Below are 23,437 nucleotides of genomic sequence, written 5' to 3' on the forward strand. Positions count from 1 at the left end.
TACGCGTTCATACAGCGTGCGCAGGCACAGCAAAGAGTACGCGTTCATACAGTGTTCTAATGAGAGACACCCTACACACAGAGCATGAACTTAATATAAATCCCCAAAATGATCTTTTTTTCTACTTTTGAACTGGGTTTACTGTGCACAGGATTCCTTGGTGTTGAATTACAGCAGAGGAAATGATAAATAAAAAACTGGCCGCCCCGCAGAATCCCTGGGCAAATTCCACTGGTTATCTTTTGCAGGGCAGATTACAAAGCTGCATAACACAAAATCAGCAAAGCGCGAGGCGTGGTGAGATTTCAAAAGCCGTTTCCCATCCATTACCCTTCATGCCTTTGCATTCGTCCCCGTATCGTTGTGTCGGTTTGCATTTTCGTCACCAATGTGTTTGCTTGGCAGCTGTCCAGATCACGCAGCGGCTCCAGTATTGGTTTGGGAGATCGCTGAAGTGATACTGCGCATGATATTGTGTTTAGAAACCATTTCAATGGCAGGGGGCACAGAAAGCACACAGAGTTAGTGGTCTAGAATTTCCACTTCCTCTTACTCATGCTGAGTTGAATACGCCTCTTCATTGAAGTTCTGTATGCCAGCTTGACGGAGAACACAATATGAAAATGAATGTGTTTTAAGAGTTAAAGATAATTGTAAGACTTCTAAATGCAGATTATTACAGAACCATAACATTACAGCACAGTGGAAAATAGAGCTCTTGCTAATATAATTATTCCATGCGTTTTCAATGCCGTCCACTATGTGGGGCTCCAGTGTGTCGTTTTGAAAGAAATCTCTTTCAGAAAACATTAAAACAATATAAAACGACACTAGATTACTGTTTATAGGCAGTGTTGACCTTACCTCCCGTCCCTTCAATGGCTTATTCACTGTCCTTAACCAACCAGCTGCTTGCCCTGTTGACTGACATGCTTTTCAGCCAATACCATGCTCTGAACAACCCATCCCCGTGCAGAAGGCACTGCGCAGAAGAAATCACCCAGGAAGTGTAACAGATTTCCTGCAAAGGGAGGCAAGCAAACTGATGATTTTCTTTAACTTTGAGTGGTACCCAATGTTTTAGAATGAAACCACGTGTTTTTGCGTTAAGTTACCAGCTATTATAAATCACATATCAGAAATCGATAAGTGCATCTTATCTTGTGTACAGATGGCACGCTGTACAGAGAACACCACACCTAACCCCACTGTTAAAAAAATCTAAACAAAATAACACACACACCTGGTGCCTTCTGCAAACTGAACATCCATCCTGGTAACTTCGCTCTTTCTTTAAATTCTGGTGAACTTGACACGAGTCTAAAGAACATAAGAGATGTCATGTCACACATATTGAGCAGGTTAGCTTCGCTTCATCATCCTATCCCCCAAACCACACGAGATGACATCTCTTACATAATGAGAGACAGATTCAAACCCAGGGATCGCTCGGGTGCAGCTGGTACAGTTTCATTGTTATTGTGTTTCAGTTGCTGTCGTGCCAATCCACTGGGGTACAGCAGCGCCAGCGAGGGCGGGCTCGGGGGACTGTGCCCATTAACCTTACACTGCTGAAAATGTTGCATTTCATGACCTCGTGTTTCAGTGCTGAATTCAAGTCTGAAGCCAAGCTTTGTATAACAAGCCTTTCTTTCTTTCTTTCTTTCTTTCTTTCTTTCTTTTTCTTTCTTTCTTTCTTTCTATATTTTAATTCAAGTACATTTGATGTTGCATCCCCAAGCCAATCGCCTCTTAACAGCCAGGATCCTTGCAGTGGATGTGAGCTTCCAGACGCTGGAGGATAAAGGCCAGCTGTGGCTGCAGAGGTCTTGTTCTCAGTAGGGGCCGGTGTAGAGCGCTGACAAGAAACAGTTCCTGTTGATTTTGCCTCCCTAATTGAACACCAGAGACAACGTTTCCTCTGGAATCCCAAGCGAAGACCGATAACACAGCCTGCAACCTGCGCTCCCCTGACTGTGTGACTCCCCCCTGCACCCCACGCGGCCGTGCCTTTACCAGGGGAGACCCTTGGGGACCCCTGCGCTCCCCTGACTGTGTGACTCCCCCCTGCACCCCACGCGGCCGTGCCTTTACCAGGGGAGACCCTCGGGGACCCCTGCGCTCCTCTGGGGTGAAACGGTACAGCAGTTAACAAACTTCCTGGAAGGCAAGGCAAGCAAACCGGGATCTTTCATTAAACCTGTATACTCGTAACAGATGCCTGTTTCAAAACGAGAATGCAAGTTTGCTGTAACACGTGCTTCTTTCAAAACTGCACATTTGAGACCTAATAGTTAATAACAGTGTAAAGGAATTATTGTGAAATCAGGAATGGATTTGAATTGATGGAGGGTTCCATTGTGACCAGGTCTTGAATATGTAGGGGGGGTGGGGTGCTTTCACAAAAAACAACAGAGCAGAGTGATTGCGTCTGTCACGCGAGACACGGACTGTTTAATTGCAGGAGTTTTTCATTGTTAACTCTAGTTTATGAAATAGCACAGATGGATACACCCAAGGAAAAAAAAAAAAACTCTGGAATTGCTATCAGCACAACTTCTAGCTTTGTCATGAAGGCTTGCCTCTCAATTATTTCACTGTACTAATAATCTGCTAAGCTAATAATTACTATGATTTACTCTTCTTAAGCACAGACATAGAAAAAATCATTTTAAGATGCAATCTAGTTGTTTGAAAAGGATGTGCTTTAATATTTTCATAAAACTCAAAAGCTTTTCTTCATAAGAACTGACTTTGAAAAACCACAGCAGCTGTGCATACATTGCTGGAAAGCTGCTTACAATTGAATAAACTGTTTGAAGGAAGTGCATCCGATTTCTAAGGCAAGGTTAGGAATGGATCCGATCCAAAAACATTTTTTTAGTACCAATTTCTGAAAGAAGTAAAACAAGGATTCTAAGGGATGCAATATTAAGTCGATATACACATACGCACATGAACGCAGTCTCTGGTTCGATTTCTGAATCGAACTGAAAACACACATGTATATTTTGCAAGAAATAACTTTCAGGCTTCTCTAGAATCTCAGAGTTGCTCCTGTTGCTTCATTTTATTTACCTTAGAAAAGCCCTTTCTGATTGAGAATATATATATAAGCAGAATGCAGCACACTGTCGATTGGTTCAGAAGCTGGCATCTCTTTCCTGAGTCATTGCTAGAGAATACCTAAAACCCTTTGTGTGACGCTGCCTCGCGCTTTAGGAACATTTCAGAATGCCTGGAATTGCAGCCGGACCGGTTTGACAGAAAGCACACTTTGACAGTGAAACCTGCGTGAAGGTAAAGCGACACTGACATGCAGACAGGCAGGTCAGACCATGTGACCCGTCCCCACGGCGACCGCTTCTGCACACTCCGCACTGTATTGTGTCATTCAAACAAAAAAAAAAAAAAAAAAAAAAAATGCCACGCCCCTTTCCTTTCAGTAACCAATCAGCTGCTGCCCCGATTGACTGACATGCTCTCAGCCAGTAGCATCACCCAGAAGACACTGCTGAGGGGAGCTGAGCCAGGAAGTGCAAGCAAAACAGATACCCAGAGAAAAAGGCATATAAACTGAGAGCTTTCTTTAACCTCAGGCAGTGCCAGATATCAAGTTTTAAAATGAAAATCTCGCAGAGCATTTCAGACCTGACCTATTAACTAACAGAAGTCCAAAACAGGTGAGAGTTTATGAAATTCTTTGTTAGCTACAAAACAAGTTGAAAAGCTGACAGCGTTGGACAAGATTCAAATTTCAAATGCAGTTATTTGACCAGGATAGAGTCCCTGAGGCACAGATCCCATTTACAAAGGGGGTCCTGGCAGGAGAAGCCTGCGAGAAATAACGTTCTAAAAATCAACGACAAATAAGAGACAAAACAGGACGAAAACACTTCGGTCCTAAAAACAGGGATCCGAAACACAAGCCCTGAAACAATCCAGCGATTCCAGTTCGCATGATCCTGGTCAGCATATACAGGGTTTCAAGCCCTCCTCAGATTTATAGGGTTATATGAGTGGGTTTTTTAACAGGGTGTTGTGAAGAGGCTGTTTTTCAGTTCGAAGACAATGCGTTCCAGAAATGAGATGCTTGATATACAAAGGCACGCTGGCTCGTATGAGCGCTACACTGTGGGGTTTTAAATTAGGCACAGCATTTGATCTTAGCGCGCAGACAGAGTGAGATGTCTCCAACAGAGATGCAAGGTGGAGCATTTCCAGTGTATCCCTTATAAACTAAACGCAAAAAAAAGAGGCTTCTATTCTCCAGACTGAGCCTCCCTAAAGGTTCACCGAGAGTGCGATGGAGCTGTATGTGGTCAGCGCTCAATCTACACTGTTGCAGGTGGGAACCTTGTCAGCCTGTATGTGATTCACGCCTGTCTACCGTTTTTACACAGGTGTGGCACAGCTGCAGGCTATGCTGTTATCAACAGAGATGATTTCAACCCAGAACGCTGCTAAAGTGGGGCGCGTATGATCTTGTGCAGAAGAGATGGATGTTCTAGAACAACAACCTTAACTCACAGCAAGAAACTGACAGCGCGGAGACATTCTCAAAGTCCCGCTTCACACACGCGCAGTTAGGTAAGATATATGAGACAGGCACTCGTCAGTGCGAGAGACAAACAGCTACCTGAACCCTCTCCTGACGACATCGTCCTACCTGAGCTTCCTCCCAGGGAATCAGGAAGCTCGTCGCCGACTTCTGTTGATAACGAGGCGCTACGCTGCTGTGTGGAGCGTGTTTAAGCTGCAGGCATGTTGAATATTGCGATCAATAAAGGGAAACTCATTGCAGGCATCAATTTCTTACAAGCCCTCTGCCAACGTGCCCGAGTCTCCTGCCAGATATCCCTGCGCTATCTGAGGGCAGCCCTGTTTGCATAACAGTGACCCGGTTTCCAGAAATGAGAGCCACAGAGCAGCACAATGGGTTTAGTGTCAGGAAAGCTGGACTCCAAGTGTACACAACACAGAAACATCTGCGCCCTCTGTTTGTACCTGCCACAGGGCTGGGGATTCAGAACCTAGGACTGGATTGCTCGAAGAAAAAAAAATGAAGAATAAGAATGCATTTTATAAGGATAACATTCTCTCGTTAAACCTTGTAGGCTTTTTTGTAATGAAACGTGTGTATAATCCTATTGCATGAAGAAGCCCCAGCAAGCAGAACCATTAGCAGAGCGCACAATGACAATGGAGCGGCACAGCCCAGCGGTCCTGGTAGCTCACTGTCTGTCCGGTGATGATAATGCCGCCATGGTTGAGTGAGGATTGTGAAAGCACTGATTATACTCCACGCTACCAATGGCAGCCTCATCACATTGCAGCAGCCCTTGTCATTAGATGCTGCAGGAGTGGGCTGGAGGGGAGACAGCTGCAGGAAAGTGAACTGAACTAAACGGTTTAGACAGTGCACACATAGAAAAACAAAGGGGTGTGTATCTAGAGCCCTTTGGGTTGCAGGAAGAGACCCAGTTCAGTCAGAGGAGCTGGGCAAGGAGCAAGATGCAAGTCGTTTTAGTTAAAGCAGCTAGTCAACACAAATGCGCTTGGGTTTGAATTGCGCGTGCTTTATAGACAGTGATGCCAAGTGTTTATACTGAGTCTCACACTATTTCTGTGGATAGTTTCTTAAAGGAATCTGATTGAATATTGTTATTATTTTTTTGGTATTTTGCATATTGGGAATTCAATCAATTTGAGAAGCTTAAACCAGTACCAAACTGGAGAATTGTTAATGGCAAAGGGCAACCCTGAAAGGTCTGCTAAAAAAATAACTTGAACCGCGTGTCAGAAGTGAAGGGCGTTAGGTGGGTAGAGACGAGCTTGCCTTGAGTTTGAAATTTTCCACTTTTGTTTTGTTTTGCATGAATAGAAATTGATCCATTGAACTTTCTGTGAAAATCACGGTAAAACTTCAATTCAGAGAGATAATTTTAACTTTATAATTAAAAAAAAAAAAAACCCCAATGTGTTTGAAGAAAAGGTTTGCTGTACAGCCTGGGGAATCTCTGTAGTCAGGTCTGCTTGCATCACACGCGGTGTTTGTAACCTGGGAGGTCTGGGAAAGCTGGGAAAGATTCTTGAGGAGGTTTGGGGAATGTTTGAGAGACGGAGATTGGGATTCAAGATCAGACGTCGTTCGGACCTGCGGCTGAATTCGGAGGAGGCAGTCTGTCTGAAGAGTTTCCATGCCACAGACATTGAGAGGAACCTGGTGAGTCCTGTCTCTTTTCAAGCTTCTAACACAGCGCATTATAATGAGGTCTGTCTTTGCAGAATACAGTAATCCAGCAGCTGTAGGGTATCACACATCATCTTAACCTGTTGGGAAAGAGAGTATGCTTCAGAGACACAAGTCTGAAGGTTTTGAGGCTGGTTCGATTCACCTTCATCACCTGTGTGAGCTTCCCAGCTGACAACTGGTGTGTGTTTTTATTTTTTATTATTTAAATATCTAACCCTTACAGAAGCTCCTTCTAGTAAAAGCACAGCAAAGTGTAGTAAAGTATAGTGAAAGTGGAGCAGCGTAAAGCCTGGAGAGGTCTGGTAAAGCACAATAACAAACCAGGGCACACTGTGGTACCCACAGAGTATAACCAGGGGGAAAGCAAGGGAAATTACTGCGCTCAGTTTTTCAAAAAGGGAATCCCATCCACCTTACCTGTCCGGCGCTTCAGTCACCCACAGCAGGTCTCCGGTGTGGAGTTTTGAAAGAAACACACAGTCTTTCATAATGTCTGCCGCTACTTTGGTTTATATTGACGCGCCCTTTCTTTAACCTAATCGAGTCTCAAGAGAGTCGCATCGAGAGTAAAAAGCACATCCGATTGCAGCCTTATGACTTCAAATATATGAGCAGGTTTACATGTGGGGTAGGTCCTGTACAGTGCTGAAATATTGCAATGCGGTGTACAGTTTAGCAGACTCTGTGTATTGCATTGCTGGGCACAATTGTAATGAATACAATATCTAGTACTATATCCCTGGGATGGAAATAAGACTCCTGTTGCATGGAAGTGTCACCCATCCCAGGTTTTACTCTGAGAAAGATTAGCTACAGCGTGTATAATAACACACTCAGTTGCGTTTTACTCAACTCCCGGTAAAACCAGGAATGGATCCAACTGCTATGCAACGGGAGTCTTAATTCAATCCATAAGCAAACAGCCCTGTTTTCTGCATTTCAGCTCCTGATAACCTCAATTGTGCTCAGCTCTTTGAAGCAGGAATAAACAGGTTGAAATGCAAATCAGCTCGTTAAAAACAAAATGACGCCTCCGTCCGACCGATTGACGTCAGAGAACGGGCATTTTCAGCTTTCTAATTGCTGTTAATTATCCAAACTACTGCACGGCTCCTAATTACCTGAACGCTGCATCTTGCTGTAATTATCGTCGATCCAGCTGAGTAAGAAGTGATCAGGGGTGAACAGACACACAATAGAAGTGAAAATAGGGCTGCCTGATTAAGTAGCTGCTCCTGGTCTCTCATTAGAGAACAGTCTGGGCTCTCTATTTCTGTATCGCTGAAACAGAGAAGTGAGACAAAAGAGCCAGCCGTGCTGTTGGGGGTTTTGTGCTCCTGATTTCACTGTCAGCGTGAAGCCCTTTTCCACTGAATTTCACTTCCTTCCTTACAGAAAAGAGCAAGCAGACTGACCTCAGGGCTTAAAGGGTTGAGATACGAAGACGGGCTGAAAGAACTCAATCTGTTTATCCCGGAACACAGAATTAGAGGTGGGGGGGGGGGGGGGTGATTGAAGTCGTTCAAATCTTACAAGGAGTGGACAGAGTTAACAATAACCAAGTGCAGCACAGGAACCAGGACCAGAGAACACAGTGTGGGGATGAGGTGGAGATAAACTCAGGACAGAGGGAAGGAGACTCTTCTTCACACAGAGAGTGGGGAGGGGATGGAATGGGTTACCTAGTCATGTTGCTGAAGGAGACTCTTCTTCACACAGAGAGTGGTGAGGGGATGGAATGGGTTACCTAGTCATGTTGCTGAAGGAGACTCTTCTTCACACAGAGAGTGGTGAGGGGATGGAATGGGTTACCTAGTCATGTTGCTGAAGGAGACTCTTCTTCACACAGAGAGTGGTGAGGGGATGGAATGGGTTACCTAGTCATGTTGCTGAAGGAGACTCTTCTTCACACAGAGAGTGGTGAGGGGATGGAATGGGTTACCTAGTCATGTTGCTGAAGGAGACTCTTCTTCACACAGAGAGTGGTGAGGGGATGGAATGGGTTACCTAGTCATGTTGCTGAAGGAGACTCTTCTTCACACAGAGAGTGGTGAGGGGATGGAATGGGTTACCTAGTCATGTTGCTGAAGGAGACTCTTCTTCACACAGAGAGTGGTGAGGGGATGGAATGGGTTACCTAGTCATGTTGCTGAAGGAGACTCTTCTTCACACAGAGAGTGGGGAGGGGATGGAATGGGTTACCTAGTCATGTTGCTGAAGGAGACTCTTCTTCACACAGAGAGTGGTGAGGGGATGGAATGGGTTACCTAGTCATGTTGCTGAAGGAGACTCTTCTTCACACAGAGAGTGGGGAGGGGATGGAATGGGTTACCTAGTCATGTTGCTGAAGGAGACTCTTCTTCACACAGAGAGTGGGGAGGGGATGGAATGGGTTACCTAGCATGTGTGGGATGAACTTGACTCAGTTTTCATCACAATCGTCTCCCTGGGATGGAATTGGTTACCTAGTCATGTTGCTGAACGGAGACTCCCAGCACACAGCAGAGTGGGGAGGGGATGGAATGGGTTACCTACGCTGATATTGAAGGCACAGGCGCTGGTACAGAGCTCAGGGGAGATTGGGGCTTTTTTTTTTTGCTGAGCAGACCCTGTCTTGAGCACCTCCCCTTTGAAAACTCAAAGCCCCGCCCACTGTCCTTTTTCCTGATCAGGCCATTGTGACCTCATCAGTCTGTTGAGTGATTCTGTCTGATGAGGGTAGATCTGATACAATCTGCTCAATACTTCACATCGTTGAAAAGATGTGAGCAGAGATTACTTAATCATGCCACTGAAGGAGACTGTGTCTTCACAGAGAGTGGGGAGGGGATGGAATGCACCCTCTAGTCCTGTGCTGAAGGAGACTCTTCTTCACACAGAGAGTGGGGAGGGGAGGAATGGGTATACCCTGGTGTGGGGCGTGTTCTCCTGGTATACCCTGGTGTGGGGCGTGTTCTCCTGCTATACCCTGTGCTGGGCGTGTTCTCCTGCTATACCCTGGTGTGGGGCGTGTTCTCCTGGTATACCCTGGTGCGGGGCGTGTTCTCCTGGTATACCCTGCTCCCCTGTGCTGCAAACTGCTCCCCTGTGCTGCCATTCAGCAGTCTCTCAATCTAACTGAGCATGTGTGGGATGAACTTGAACAGTTTGTCATCACAATCGTCTCCCTGCACCAATTGAATATATATCATTGACTGAACGGAGACTCCCAGCACCTTGCAGAGTCGATGCCAGCTGCCCCACGCTGATATTAGGCACAGGCGCTGGTAAAGAGCTCAGGCAGATTGGGGCTTTTTTTTTTTTCCAGCAGACCCTGTCTTGAGCTCCTCCCCTTTGAAAACTCAAAGCCCCGCCCACTGTCCTTTTTCCTGATCAGGCCATTGTGACCTCATCAGTCTGTTGAGTGATTCTGTCTGATGAGGGTAGATCTGATACAATCTGCTCAATACTTCACATCGTTGAAAAGATGTGAGCAGAGATTACTTAATGTTGCCACTGCATTGCCCTGTGTTTATCATTTACCCTGCTCCCCTGTGCTGCACCCTGCTCCCCTGTGCTGCGCCCTGCTCCCCTGTACCGCGCCCTGCTCCCCTGTGCTGCGCCCTGCTCCCCTGTGCTGCGCCCTGCTCCCCTGTGCTGTCCCCTGCTCCCCTGTGCTGCGCCCTGCTCCCCTGTCCTGCGCCCTGCTCCCCTGTGCTGCGCCCTGCTCCCCTGTGCTGTACCCTGCTCCCCTGTCCTGCGCCCTGCTCCCCTGTGCTGCGCCCTGCTCTCCTGTCCTGCGCCCTGCTCCCCTGTGCTGCGCCCTGCTCCCCTGTGCTGTACCCTGCTCCCCTGTGCTGTACCCTGCTCCCCTGTGCTGTACCCTGCTCCCCTGTGCTGTGCCCTAAATGGCCAGTTTCTGACAGAAACCCCGCCCACCTCATGAATATGCAAACGCGGTGCCGAGTGTAGTGTTTCGGCCGCCCCGGCGTTTCTTGCAGTAGCCTAATCCAGAATCACTGTGAGCGAGTCTATACTGTAACCGCAACGGGATCGACCCTACTCCTCCTCAAAACAGCATCTGGATTACCGAAAACTACACGGGATATATTTACTTATTACAATAAACAACGAAAAAGGACATTTCGGGTTTGCTTAATTGGAAAATATTTTTTTTACCGATTAGAAAGAAAAAGAAAAAAACAGGATTAAAGTAATTGACGAGTTGTCGAAAGTCAGGCTGGGCTAAATGTGAACCTGGGACTCTAAAAAATCCGACAAGACCGTTTTCGCCCTTTTTAAATAGATAGATAGATAGATAGATAGATAGATAGATAGATAGATAGATAGCTATATATGAATACTCTGGTACCATGTGGACTTTGGGTTAGCTGCGTGAAAAACCTGGAAACAAAGTGAATTATTTCAATTAGATTATTCTTCACCAGAAACGCCTACATGAGGATGGGGAAAGAGATAACAATGGTAATTATTTATTATTATTATTATTATTATTATTATTATTATTATTATTTATTATTATTATTATTATTTGTTATTAATGTGTATTAAAATATAATAATACTAAAATAAGCACCTGTCTGGGATCCAAAAAATTGGCAGATAATATTAATTTTTTTACAGGACGGTTCCATTTAAATGTACATACCATTTTATTACTGTATTGATAATTTACACGGGAGAGGATCCCGAGCTGTCTAATTTCCATACGCAACCTGCACCAGCACTCGGCGTGAAGCATTACTGTATATTATCAAAGAGTGCACTACAGTTCAACAGCGAGACTACCAGCATTACTCAGTGTGTGAGTGTGTGTGTGTGAGTGTGTGAGTGAGTGATTGTGCGTGTGTGAGTGAGTGAGTGAGTGAGTGAGTGTGTGTGAGTGAGTGAGTGTGTGTGTGTGTGTGTGTGTGTGTGTGTGTGTGTGTGTGTGTGTGTGTGATTGTGTGTGTGTGTGTGTGTGTGAGTGTTTGTTAGACACACACACACACACAATCAAACACACACACACACACACACACAATCACACACACACACACACACACACACACACACACACACACACAAACACACACACACACACACACACAACAGTTTTTCAAATGATGAAACATTATTATTATCCACTAGCTATGCAGTAACAACATAGCCACGCCTGTGGTCAAAACGTACAGAATCAACTCATTTTGCTTCATAAAGTCGAATGAAACCTGCTGAACAATTACCTTATTGAATTGCACAGCGCTTTCTAGTTTCCAATAGCACTTAACGAAAAACTTAAAAAAAAAAAAAAAAAAAAAAAAAAAAAGGCTTTTTGATTTCGACAACAATGTTTATAAAACCATCAAATCAGGTCTTTGTGTTTTTTTTTTATACGTGTTTTTTTTACAGTGCTAATCGCGGATCAATAAACGTTAAATAAAAAACAGACCCGCTGGCTCGTTATAAACACGTTTTAATAATAATAATAATGTCTCCTTTTGCAGCACCAGTTTCTAACGCGCAAAATACTTTGTTGATACTAAATATGTTAAAACCACATTAAGAGATGTATGACTGACAGAAATAGACGCCTTGTTTTTGTTCCCCGTTTCCATCACAACTGCGTTGCAGCAACCCCGAGGGCAAAAATATTCGTGGAAAAAGAAAAAAAAAAACCTACGTCAAAAACAAACCCAGCAGAAAACGCATCTCTACATTTTTAAGAGCGGTTTGGTTGCATTTTCCTCTGCCCTTAGCAACAGCGGGACAGACAGGTCACATATTTTATTACACAAATATACCCGGAGGAAGATGCTTATGTAAACAAACTGGCAAACTGACAAAGCCTGCTTTCTGGTGACGCAGCGCGTGTGACGTGTCAGCAAAAACTGCAAACACGTCTGCTGAATTTGCACCATCTTTCACCTGCTTCTTATCCTGTGCTGTGCTCTTAATAGCCAGCCGATGAAGAGCTTATGAAGTTCCCAGATCAGCCACGAGTGAGGGGGTGTGCCCAGCCCTTAACATCAACAGCCCCAAAGCGAGAGATTCAAGGTGAAAGAGTGAGGCTTGCCAGGGGCGGTGTGTCGGGTCACTGCTTCAGGCAGGGGCGCTCATCTTTGGTCCTTGGCGATATCCAACAGTCGAGGTTTTTAACCCAGCCAGTACTTCACAGTTTGTTTTAAAATGCACACTGCTTAATATTGCACACGAAGCCCTTAAACGCCATCCTAATTCATACTGACGCCTGGGGCAGGTGAGAATTCAATGCGCAATGCGAACCGGCGTCTCTCCTCTCTCCTCTTGCGCGTATAGTCTTCATGGTTATCCCGGCACACACGCTTCCAAAGCGGCTTGCCGTGCTTGAAGTGTCGTGCCCGAGGCTCCTGCAGCCCCGAGAAAACATGTTTTAAACCTTTATAGATTTACTCAGAAAGCGCCACTGGGTACCGGACACGGGCAAACCAGATTTGACACTGACCCGAGTTACTACCTATTGTTAAACTTTGTAGTTAATCACGCATTTAACTGCACTAACGTTTACTCAAAAATGCGTGATATTATTTTAGGAGTGCGTGTGCGCGTAAAAGCTAACCTATCTGCCCATTCCCTGCGCTGGTAAATGTTCCCGGCTCTGTGAAGTCCTGGATCTGCGCTAAGGATTCCACAGGGAGCGCTGGGGAGGGAGATCAAATCTGCACGGACTGTCTGCTTACCCTCATTGCGCTGCAGCGGCACGTACTGGACATGCCAAACAACAACACAAAGACAAACACACCTATATAATCAGGGCTGTATTGATTTCAAGGCGAACAAACAAAAAAAAACTGTCTTGTTTTACGGTCTAGGTATTTCAAGATACAACCAATGCAGCTGGTGTCTTTTTCATGAAAATATTTTAAATAAATCGTGCCGCTCTATACAGTGTGCGTTTGCTGTATTTATTCTTAAGTGATAAAAAATTTGAAACTTGAAACTTGTTTGTGAGCCGGTACAGAGACACTAGTGGTTTATAAACGATGGCATTTTTACGCAGAGTGCAGGACAGTGTGACTGACAGTTCCCTGTCTGTGGGTATGAGACACGAGAACACGCAGCGCCTGTTTGCTTGTTTTTTTCACTCTTTGTCGTGTACTCTTTCATCACGTGTGCTAAGCCTTCAATAACACCCACGACGTCTCCCCTAAGCGTAATGTTGTGGTGTCGTGCGTTTCAGTTCACGTTTTATTTCCGAAGAATCCAGGTCATGCATTTTTTCCAGGAGGCAGCTTTGTGTTAATGGAGTCACGTTCAAAAACCGCTCCACCCTCCTCATACAATCACACAGAAGACAGAGCCTGCGTACGCACTGTCCTGTACCATAAAACATTTTAAGCCCTGCAGTGATCTCAGTAGATTTTTTAAACATTTGCTATTTTAGACCCACAGTAAAATGTGCATTGACCAGTTTCCGTCGCTCGCGTTCAGTTGAATGACGCATGCCAGCGGTCCATCGGGTGACAGAGGCTGTCATCTCTTGCACGATCGGATCTGACAGCTTCTGCTGTACATCTGAGCAGGGCTGTGCTCTTTAAAGGGTTAGCAGTGAGCCAGCCACTGTTCGGCGGACAGGTGTAGCGTTGGAGTTTCAGTAAACAGCGAAAAGCAATTGGGTGTGGTGCTGCTGCTATTGAAAACATTTAGGATCTGAATTGACCTCCTGAAGGGGAAACTGTGCCACGCTGTCCTTTCTATTGTCTGCGGTGTCAATGAAGAGTTTGAACAGAACAATGCCGGGACTCTCTTGTGCATGTTCACATCTCGTGCTACCACTAGGATAAAGAAAGTTCTCAGTTTGCTTGGCTTGTTTTCAGTAAGATTACCCCTTGCTCTGGAATGGAAGATTCACTTCTTTCAGCCTGTCTTTGTAGCTCAGTCCACAGTGTCTTACCATCTCCGCCTCTCTTTCTCTGCACAGGACCCTGTGCAGGAGTGGGGGGATGAGTCTGAAGACGGCGTGCTCTACAGCGTCACCTTGAGGAGGGTTCCGGTAGAGCAGTCCCAGGGCAGCTTTGTCCACTACAAAACCAGTAAGGTGCGCAGCGTGAAGGCCGCCACACTGGAAAGGCTGGTGTCCCTCCTACTGGAGCCTGGCACTGACCCCCACTTCACCACCGTCTTCCTGTCAACGTATCGGGCCTTCACCACCACTCAGCAGCTCCTGGAGATGCTGCTTGACAGGTACCCAACAGCATGGAGTCTGTCAAGGGGAAAGGGAGGGAGCTACAGCGATGGCTCTTTGCAGAACCCTATAGAATGAACTCATTCTGCTTCATAAAGTCCAATGAAACCTGCTGAATAATGTTACCTTAACATATTGAATTGCACGCCGCTTTGTAGCTTTCCAATACTTAACTGAAATTGAAAAATGTGACATTTCGAAATCTAACATACTGTGCTACTATTATGGCTTCCTTCCGGTAGACTTTTGCGGGATCATTTTGTAGTTTCTTTGATTGCACAGTGTTAAATAAAAGATCTAAATTATGTTCATGTAGTTTGTTTTATTTAAATTAAGTCTCAACCCTAAAATTCTCTGTGATGCGGTGCGTGTGTGCACAGCTTGCAGTAACCCTGTCACCCTGCAGCGTTTCAGTGCTTTCCTGTCTGTCTGTGTTTCTGCAGAGCAAGCAGCTTCGACAGAAACAACAACGACGGCACCGCTGACCAGACTGGCTCCGGAGTCTGCAAGAGGTGAGACCGCACGGCATTGTGGGAATGAGGTGGTGTGACCGACGGCAAAATGTTACAAAGATTTCCACAAAGCGCTACTGCTACAAATTTACAACCACAATAATCACAGTTTTTCGATGCGTCTTCCTTGGCTGTACTATGCATTAGTTTAACATGGCTCAGTGACTAACTGGCTCTCTCTCTGTCTCCCTGTCTCCCTGTCTTTCTGACTAACTGTCTCTCTCTCTCTCTGTCTCTCTCTCCCTCTCTAACTGTCCCTCTCTCTCTCTCTCTCTCTCTCTCTCTCTCTCTCTCTCTCTCTCTCTCTCTCTCTCTCTCTCTCTCTCTCTCTCTCTCTCTCTCTCTCTCTCTCCTCCCTCTCTCTCTCCTCTCTCTCTCTCTCTCTCTCTCTCTCTCTCTCTCTCTCTCTCTCTCTCTCTCTCTCTCTCTCTCTCTCTCAGCATGCTGTCCGCTCTGCTCAGTCGTTGGCTGGGTGAGTTCAGTGAGGATTTCCGCACCCCCCCGCAGCATTCCTGCTTGCAGGCGCTGCGCTCTTACCTGCGCCAGGACCTGCAGCTTCGCTGGCTGTGTCTGCATACAGAGCAGCTGCTGAGGAGCTTCAGTGCACAAGGTGAGCTCACCAGCAAACAGCTCCACACGGGCTCAGAGCCATGCTGCCAGTACAAGAGCTGCCGTGAGAAGACGAGGCGTATACAGGGACTTTGTCAGATATAGCCTGTGCTACTTATGGTTATGTCCCTCGTAACTTTTATAGGGATTGTGGGTAACAAAATACTATAGCGCCTTACACATACACATCCATTGATTATTATAAAGTTCTCAGTGTGCAGTTTTGAAAGAAACACACATTTTAACAAGCGTATATTTTCATTATGAGCACCCTTGGTTAAGGACTTGGAGGGTTGAACTGTCCCCCCCCCCCCCTTTCACAGGCTTCTTCTCTGTCAGTAACCAATCAGCTGCTTCCCCTGTTGACTGACACGCTTTTCAGCCAGTCACTGACTGCTGAGGTGAAATGAGCCAGGATGTGCAAACAGATAACCCGAGGATAGGGCATACAAACCGAGGGCTTCCTTTAACCTACAGTGGGCCCTTCTGTCACCTTTCAGAATGGAAAGGTACTCTGTTATGTGTTTCTTTCATAACTGCACATTTGAGAGCTAATGGAGGAGTGTGAAACGGGGCAGATTTTTAAAGTGACTGTCAGCGCCTCAAATCCCTTCGAAACAGTTTCTCCTGCTGAATTTATGTGCAATAAATGAATTACAAAACCAGATCTCTGATAGACGTTACTGTCGGCTCCCTGCAGCGAATTGAAAAGGACGTTGCAATGTTTGTTATCAAGCTGGGTTTAGATTTCTACATGCATTGGAGACCACGTCTGTGTGATAAGACTGCATGCATGTTATTTCAAGAGATCTTTCTAAATGTGACCCTGCACCACCACTCAGATGTCCTTGGTTCTGCTCTGCAGAGAGTTGCCATGGAATCCAGTTCAGCTTCTCTTTGAGCGGGGAGGAAGCTGAGAATTACAGTTCGGCAGGGAGGTGGGACCTCCTGACTTTCCCTTCCAGGGACGTGGCGGAGCAGCTCACTCGATTGGACGCTGTAAGGAACGCAGTCCAACACACACTGTCCCTCAGTCACACTGTCCTTCGTCACTGCGCAGTTTGCCAGCACCAGAGAAGACACCTGACTTAGTTTTGTTCATAGTTTGACCTTAGAACAACACACTGTTTTTGTATAATTCAATTTATAACTTGGCCTCTCCTTTAAATCAGTCAGGGATAACGGCATTGCTGTGGTGTTTTACAATGGAACTCCTGAGGTAGCGGGCATTATCTGAACAAGGGAGTTCCATTATTACAGAGAAACATGGCACAGCAGTGGCGTTATCACTGCTGTAGTGAAACGCTGGCGTCTGTTTGAAGCATTTCAGCGGTAAGCAGAGGTTTTAGAGCAGCCATCGTTAATGAGCTTCATCTTCTCATCCGTGTTTTGTTTGCTGTTCCGTTACTAAACACAAGGGCTCCACAGTAAACAGCGAGGGGCGCTGTGTCCGGTCTCTCTGTAATGCTCTCTGACCCGCTTCCCTTCTCCCTGTGATCAGGCTCTGTTTGTCAAGGCGATCCCGTTCCAGTGTCTGGGCTGCGTCTGGTCGCAGCGAGACAAGAAGGAGAACAAACACCTGGCAGCCACCATCCGAGCCACCATCTCCCAGTTCAACAGCGTCACCAACTGCGTGATCAGCACCCTGCTGAGAGAGCCTGCCCCCCCGGCCGTCCGCGCCAGCGTCATCGAGAAGTGGATCCGAGTGGCACAGGTCAGATTAACAGCCCGGGGTCCAGGGTTCCACAGCGCGCCTGCTTTAGGGGGTGGTCTGCTAAATCTGCTCTCAATGAACCGCTCGCCGTTCCCATCACAGCATGGATAAGTCATGCATGAAACTGCAGGGTTACTAACAGGAGCTGCTCATGTTTACTGCCTCCATTCCATCCCCTCCCCACTCTGTGTGTGAAGAAGAGTCTCCTTCAGCAACATGACTAGGTAACCCATTCCATCCCCTCACCACTCTCTGTGTGAAGAAGAGTCTCCTTCAGCAACATGACTAGGTAACCCATTCCATCCCCTCACCACTCTCTGTGTGAAGAAGAGTCTCCTTCAGCAACATGACTAGGTAACCCATTCCATCCCCTCCCCACTCTCTGTGTGAAGAAGAGTCTCCTTCAGCAACATGACTAGGTAACCCATTCCATCCCCTCCCCTCTCTCTGTGTGAAGGCTGGTTGCTCTTGGTTGGACTCTAATAGCACAATAAAAGCTAATAACTGGAATTCCGTTGCTGTCTGTGTCTCAGGAGTGCCGAGCCCTGAAGAACCTCTCCTCTCTCAGAGCCATCCTCTCTGCATTACAATCCAACTCCATCTTCAGGCTCAAGAAGACCTGGGCTGCAGTGTCCAGGTAAGAACTACAACTCCCAGAGGGCCGCTCTGCCCCCTCCATTTCCTTTCCGTTAAAGAGCCACTTCAGCTGAACTTTCACCTACCCGTGGAAGTTCGAAATGTTAAAGCATTTTTGCGGCATTTGAGAAAACACAGCAGTGATAGCATGTAGATCAGGGTGCCTAAAATCAAAAATGTGTAAAACAGATAGCAACCGAGGAAAGATTTCTAATCTGTGTTTCATACATTTAAAAAGAGGTAGACTCACTGGATTAGGGAGATAACTGGAAAATAATATTTCCAGTTACCCTGCGCGTCTGCATTTCAAACATGTCTCTGTTTTATATCATATAAAAGCGATGTTAAGCGATATATTTCTGACGAGATGAGGAAATGACAAGACACTGAAATGCCATGGAGTGGTACTCTTATAAAAGCTGTCCGGTTCTCTCCATGCCTTCAGCCCGCTGCGTTTTCTCAGAGTCACAAGGCTGTCTGTGTGTTTCGTTGTTTTGTCAGGGAGAGCTTGGCGATCTTCGAGCAGCTGTCGGAAATGTTCCCGGGTGAAAACTGTCCCGTCAGCGGGCGTGAAATCGTCCTGCAGGTAAGCGCTGATCCCAAACCCTCACTCCGTGATCACGGCTTTATTTTAGGATTTAAAAAGACCGCACGAATAGTCATTTAACAAGCGGGATTTATATCTGTATCTATCTGTATGCATCATACAGCCGTGGATAATGCAACATGACCAAGGCAAGCTTGTGTGAGCATACCAGTATGATACACCCTGTGCTCCAGCGCTCGTGTGCTTGTGTCCGCAGAGCCCTGGCTGTGGCGTGGTCCCCTACCTCGGCACCTACCTGACTGCCCTTACCATGCTGGACTCCGCCCTGCCCGACACTGTGCAGGTGAGGCTTCACTGCTAGCCACTGGCTGGCTGGCTGGCTGGCTGATAGCAGCCCCGGCACTAGCGTGACTTCCAGGACGGGCGGACTTGCCAACAACAAACGATAACAACCCAACGGCAGGGTTTTTACAATCCATACGTTTTTACAAGGCAGTACGGAGCGAGTCTGTTTTGGGAAAGTCTGTTTAAAACTAGGGGGGGGGGGGGTCGCCAAGACAAGTTCTCTGGCTCTATTACAACACAGAAAATGAGTGACATCAGCAGAGACGGATTCGGTTCGGTTGACCTCTGACCTGGACCTTGTTCTTTCCCCAGGGTGGGCTTATCAACTTTGAAAAGCGGCGACGGGTAAGCTATTTTTAAACCTTGCAACTCTACAGATCATTCGGGGTAATACGGGCTGGGTCTCTTGTTGTGGAAAGAATATATCTGTACGCAGAGTGGGTGTGGGGCTGGCGGAGTTGAAAGGTCACACTGTCACATGTTACGGCTGCGCGGTGTACTTGTCGCTGCTCTGAAATATTTTTCGCCTCACCAGCGTTTCTCTGTGTCTGTCTCCCAGGAGTGTGAGATCCTGTCTCAGATCAAACAGCTGCAGAGGTCCTGCCTGCAATACAAGCTGAACGATCACCCAGAGATCAGCTCCTGGCTGCGCAGTTACAAGAGGCTGTCTGAGCAGGAGAGGTGGGGCACCGGCTTTGGTTTCGCTAGCTTTCCTCTGCTTCGCCGCTCCACTGTGGGGCACCACGGCTTTTCACTGTGCTGCACTTCGAGTGTGGCGTGAGAGCTGTGTTAGAAGCCTCATAGGAACCTGGATGTATCCCTGATCAAAGAATGCAAGATCTACTTAAACCAAGTCATTTATCCGTGTAGCGAAATGGCGTTTTATTTCTGTTGCAACTTCTTCATAGGTGTATTGTTAATGTTGGGAAGACGAGGCAAAGTATATCAGATTGCAAATCTGAGTCCCTAACTGGCTTCGATTACAGTCTACTGTAGTTCTTGCTTGCCAAGACAAGAGCCAGTATTCCTAACCTCTCCTGTCCTGCCCCCCCCTTCAGCTATGACTTGTCCCGGGAGGTGGAGCCCCCTGTGGACCCCTACCCTGCCTCCACTGGAACCTGGAACCACCGGACCCTGGCCAAGAAGATGATCTGGTGAGCTTTCATACAGGATCCTGCCCCGCAGCACAACGAAGCATGGGAAAGAATTGAGAAGATCACCAGGCATTGTCTTCCAAAGCATTAGTGCCTTCAAAGCACAGCACAGTGTAGTAAAGCACAGTGAAGATAATGAACCAGCCCCCTTCTCAAAACACAGAGAAGCTAATAAACCAGCCCCCTCTTAAACTGCTTTCTAATTATCCTTCCCCTAGCTCTGACCTAAGAGTCAGTTAGGCTCACTTCTATTCAGAACTACATTTCCCAGAATTCCAGAGTGTCAAGCAATCCTTCTCTTGCTTGTTTGTGATAGGCTGCTGACGGGCTCAGAGGGGTCCGGCTCTAAATCCAGCCCGGACTTGGTCAGTCTCACCTCCTCGGAGTCCAATGAAGATCTCTCCTTACCCAGCTCCCCCAGCAGTGCAAAGCACATGGTACGACCGTGGGTCCTGTCCAGCTCCTCTCAGGATGTGCGTGATGACGTCTTCAGCTCCTCCGAGCCCTCCAGCCCCCTCCCCTTCCCCCACCCACTCCAGCACCGCCGCTCCGCCTCCATGACCTCACTTCCTGTCTACAACCAGCAGATCGACGACTCGTGCATCGTGCGGGTCAGCATTGAGTCCGGCAATGGAAACCTTTACAAGAGCATCCTGGTAGGTGGAGCCTGGGACGCAGAGCATCTCCTCCAGCTGCACCTCAGCTATAGCTGGGGACAGGCAGGGGAGACGAGCCCTGGTTGAAGCACTGGAGCCCGTCAGGGATATCCTCTGCTGCTGTCCCTAGCTGCTAATCACATTGACTTTCATTAGATGGGCCATTGGTACTTAAATGTAACACGTGTGTGTGTCTCCCCCTCTCTCCCTCTCCCTCTCTTGCTCTCCTCCCTCTCTCTCTCTCTCTTCCCTCTCCCTCTCTCTCTCTCTGTCTCCCCCTCTCGCTCTCCCCCCCTCTCTCTCCCCCCCCCCCCCCCCCCCCCCCCCCCCCCCCCCCCCCCCCCCCCCCCCCCCCCCCCCCCCCCCCCCCCCAGCCCCCCCCAGTCAGGATAAAACAGTGTCAGTGATCCAGCGAGCTCTACAGAAACACAACATGGAGAGCATGCGCTTCGAGGACTTCCAGCTGAGCCAGGTCCTGCCCGAGGGCAAAGGTCAGCGCAGCCAGACCCCCCCGAACATTTCTAACTGTCTCCGCTAATTAAATATTCCCTATAAACTGTATTGCTATCACAACTCACTCCAATACTGTGTCTTTAAATAGGGAACAGAAACCCCTGAACCCAAGCTGTAGTCATTCGATGCAGGGGCACAGAGAGGGTCAATGCTGCACCTCAACAGAATTGCTAACCTGGTCTTCTCTCTCCCCATTCAGAGCTGATAATCCCAGACAAGGCCAATGTGTTCTACGCCATGTGCAGCTCGGCCGATTACAACTTCATCCTGAAGAGCAGGCAGGGCCACAACAAGTAGAACTGCTGCCCTCTAGCTGTGGGGAGGACAGACAGCGCACGTTTACTATTTGAATGTAAAGAACCAGCAATGACTGCAAACCCAATCTGCTTTAATGAAGCTATTCTAAATGTGTCTGGCGCCCCCTTGTCTCCTCTGACGGTATTGTGAGGATTTTGTTTTGTTCATGTTTTCTGGGGCGTCACTCTGATCTATAGAAGCTGCTTGTCTTTGTAAACCTGTGCTGAGCCCAGCAGGGTCCACGCAATGCAGCAGGCAGGATTGTAAATACAGCACACAGCCCCTATACTGCCCTAATAACCTACCCTGACATAATGGAGCTCTGACTGATACTGAGAAAGAGCACCCCCTTCTGAGCCAACGCCACCACAGCACCTGCCTTCCCAGTGGAGGTCCTCTCCCAGTCCGACGAGACTGATCACTGGTTGACCACTGTCTTCATTTCCAAGAATAAGAAATGCATTTCTTCAGTGCTTTTCTTAACTGCTGCCGTGCGCTCTGCAGTCACGCGCTCCGCACGCAGTCACACTGGCCCATCGGCCTGGCTCGGCACTGATGAAGGCACTCGCTACACCACTGGTCTCCTGGAGGATAAAGCTTGACATTGCAGGAAGGATCACACACTCAGCAGGGGGAGCTGACCGCTAGGCTGTGAGCCCAGCACGAGAGGACATCGCTGCGTTCAGTGTGAGGCTGCACACGATTTCAGACCGCCTTCCCCACACCCAGTTCAATTAGCCTGCAAAAGAAGGCGGGTGGAAACTGAATCGGTGTGCATGTTCTCTTGAAAACTGAAGCAAAAACACACCCGAAAGAAATGTCATAATAACGCCCTTAACCCTCTCCTGGCACTTCCTTTGTAGCCTGTTTTGTTGCCGTGGAGACGCCCTGTTTTGCTGCCATGGAGACAGCCTGTTCTGTTGCCGCGGGCAGCCGTAACCAGGCAGTGGAAACAGGGTGTAATAGCTCTTAATGAAGCAGTAATGAAGGATATTTATTGAAGCTGTGTTTAGTTAAACTTCTACATGTTTAGTGCAGTGTGCCTTGAAACATTCTGATTGATTTACTAGTCTTTTGTCTGCGATTTGAAACTCCTGCCATATGCGCCACATACTTTTGTATAAAACTCTCTTGCTGACATGTCCAGTCAGCGCCTTCCTGGACTACCCACGCTGGCCCCGTGCCCTATTGACAATGCTATGGCGGGTCATGAAATTGTTGGGGCCTGTTAATAAAGACATTTGTTCAATACTGTAGTTGGTCTGCTTTCTTTGTAACAAAAACACATCTCAGCTCAAGTGCTGTTCTTGTGTTTTAGAATGGCTGTGTAAATCTCTTTCATCGTCGCATCGCCCAGGGGCTTTTTAAAAAGCTTGAATATCTCTCTGTCAAAGTACAGCTGAGTGTAACCACTAACCTGTCCCCCCTGCAACACTCCCCCCCCAGTCACATCAGTGAGGAACTGTGTGTTGCAGGGGGACAGGTTAGTGGTTACGCTCCAGTGCATTTGTGAAGGTGTGTGACATTGCAGGGACGCTCCAAGCTGTTCCTTAACTACCAGTCTGCAGGTTATCGGGTTTTTCTTTTGCGAAAGACAGAAATCGAAGACATTTGTTTTAGATTACTGCATCCAAGGGAACTTTGCCAGAAAGCTGATCTGCAGTCTGACTCGCTGTGTGAACTGGTAGATTACAAATATCTCAAGTTCATTTTTAATTTTTCTCTTTCGAATATGAAGAGATTTCTTTCAGTCGTTTGCAGGGATCTCTAAAAATCAGAAGACATCTTTAAAAGCAATTGGCGATATCTTCAAATATATATATTTTTTTTAACTCACGTTACTATATCTTGAAATAAATTCCAGCTTCCCGTTCATTCGTTTCATTATAAGAGAATTCAAAATGACTTTCTCTGACTGCAGACAGTCATTTCAGGATATCTGAAAATCATTAAGAAGTCATCAAAAGGATCACATATTAAAAGATGTCTGTAGAT

General features: G+C 47.0%; 1 protein-coding gene across 2 annotated transcripts; it reads left to right on the forward strand.

Annotated features, from left to right (window-relative positions):
• The first annotated feature begins 5,491 nt into the window (after positions 1–5,491).
• Positions 5,492–22,693, forward strand: rgl3a (ral guanine nucleotide dissociation stimulator-like 3a). 2 transcript variants are annotated; one of them, XM_041243481.1, is made up of 15 exons: positions 5,492–6,226; positions 14,196–14,458; positions 14,903–14,971; positions 15,412–15,581; positions 16,446–16,579; positions 17,082–17,294; positions 17,828–17,931; positions 18,432–18,516; positions 18,734–18,820; positions 19,135–19,167; positions 19,382–19,503; positions 19,881–19,976; positions 20,293–20,636; positions 21,007–21,123; positions 21,345–22,693. In XM_041243481.1, the coding sequence occupies exons 1-15, from the start codon at positions 6,110–6,112 to the stop codon at positions 21,440–21,442; spliced, it is 2,052 nt and encodes a 683-aa protein (XP_041099415.1). In that variant the 5' UTR covers positions 5,492–6,109; the 3' UTR covers positions 21,443–22,693. The 2 variants fall into 2 exon arrangements, with proteins under 2 accessions (XP_041099415.1, XP_041099414.1); XM_041243480.1 differs by lacking the exons at positions 5,492–6,226; positions 21,007–21,123; positions 21,345–22,693 and adding an exon at positions 10,222–10,720 and having other exon boundaries at positions 20,293–20,857.
• The last annotated feature ends 744 nt before the right edge of the window (positions 22,694–23,437 follow it).

Source organism: Polyodon spathula, unplaced genomic scaffold (assembly GCF_017654505.1).
Source record: "Polyodon spathula isolate WHYD16114869_AA unplaced genomic scaffold, ASM1765450v1 scaffolds_1807, whole genome shotgun sequence".
Classification (NCBI taxonomy): Eukaryota; Metazoa; Chordata; class Actinopteri; order Acipenseriformes; family Polyodontidae; genus Polyodon; species Polyodon spathula.

What these genes read in the sequence shown, in the direction of transcription:
- rgl3a (XM_041243481.1), top strand. Translation starts at nt 6,110, where the DNA reads ATGTTTGAGAGACGGAGATTGGGATTCAAGATCAGACGTCGTTCGGAC. An exon ending in GGCTCCGGAGTCTGCAAGAG is followed by an intron (nt 14,972 to 15,411) that starts GTGAGACCGCAC and finishes TCTCTCTCTCAG; the next exon opens with CATGCTGTCCGCTCTGCTCA. An exon ending in AGTGGATCCGAGTGGCACAG is followed by an intron (nt 17,295 to 17,827) that starts GTCAGATTAACA and finishes TCTGTGTCTCAG; the next exon opens with GAGTGCCGAGCCCTGAAGAA.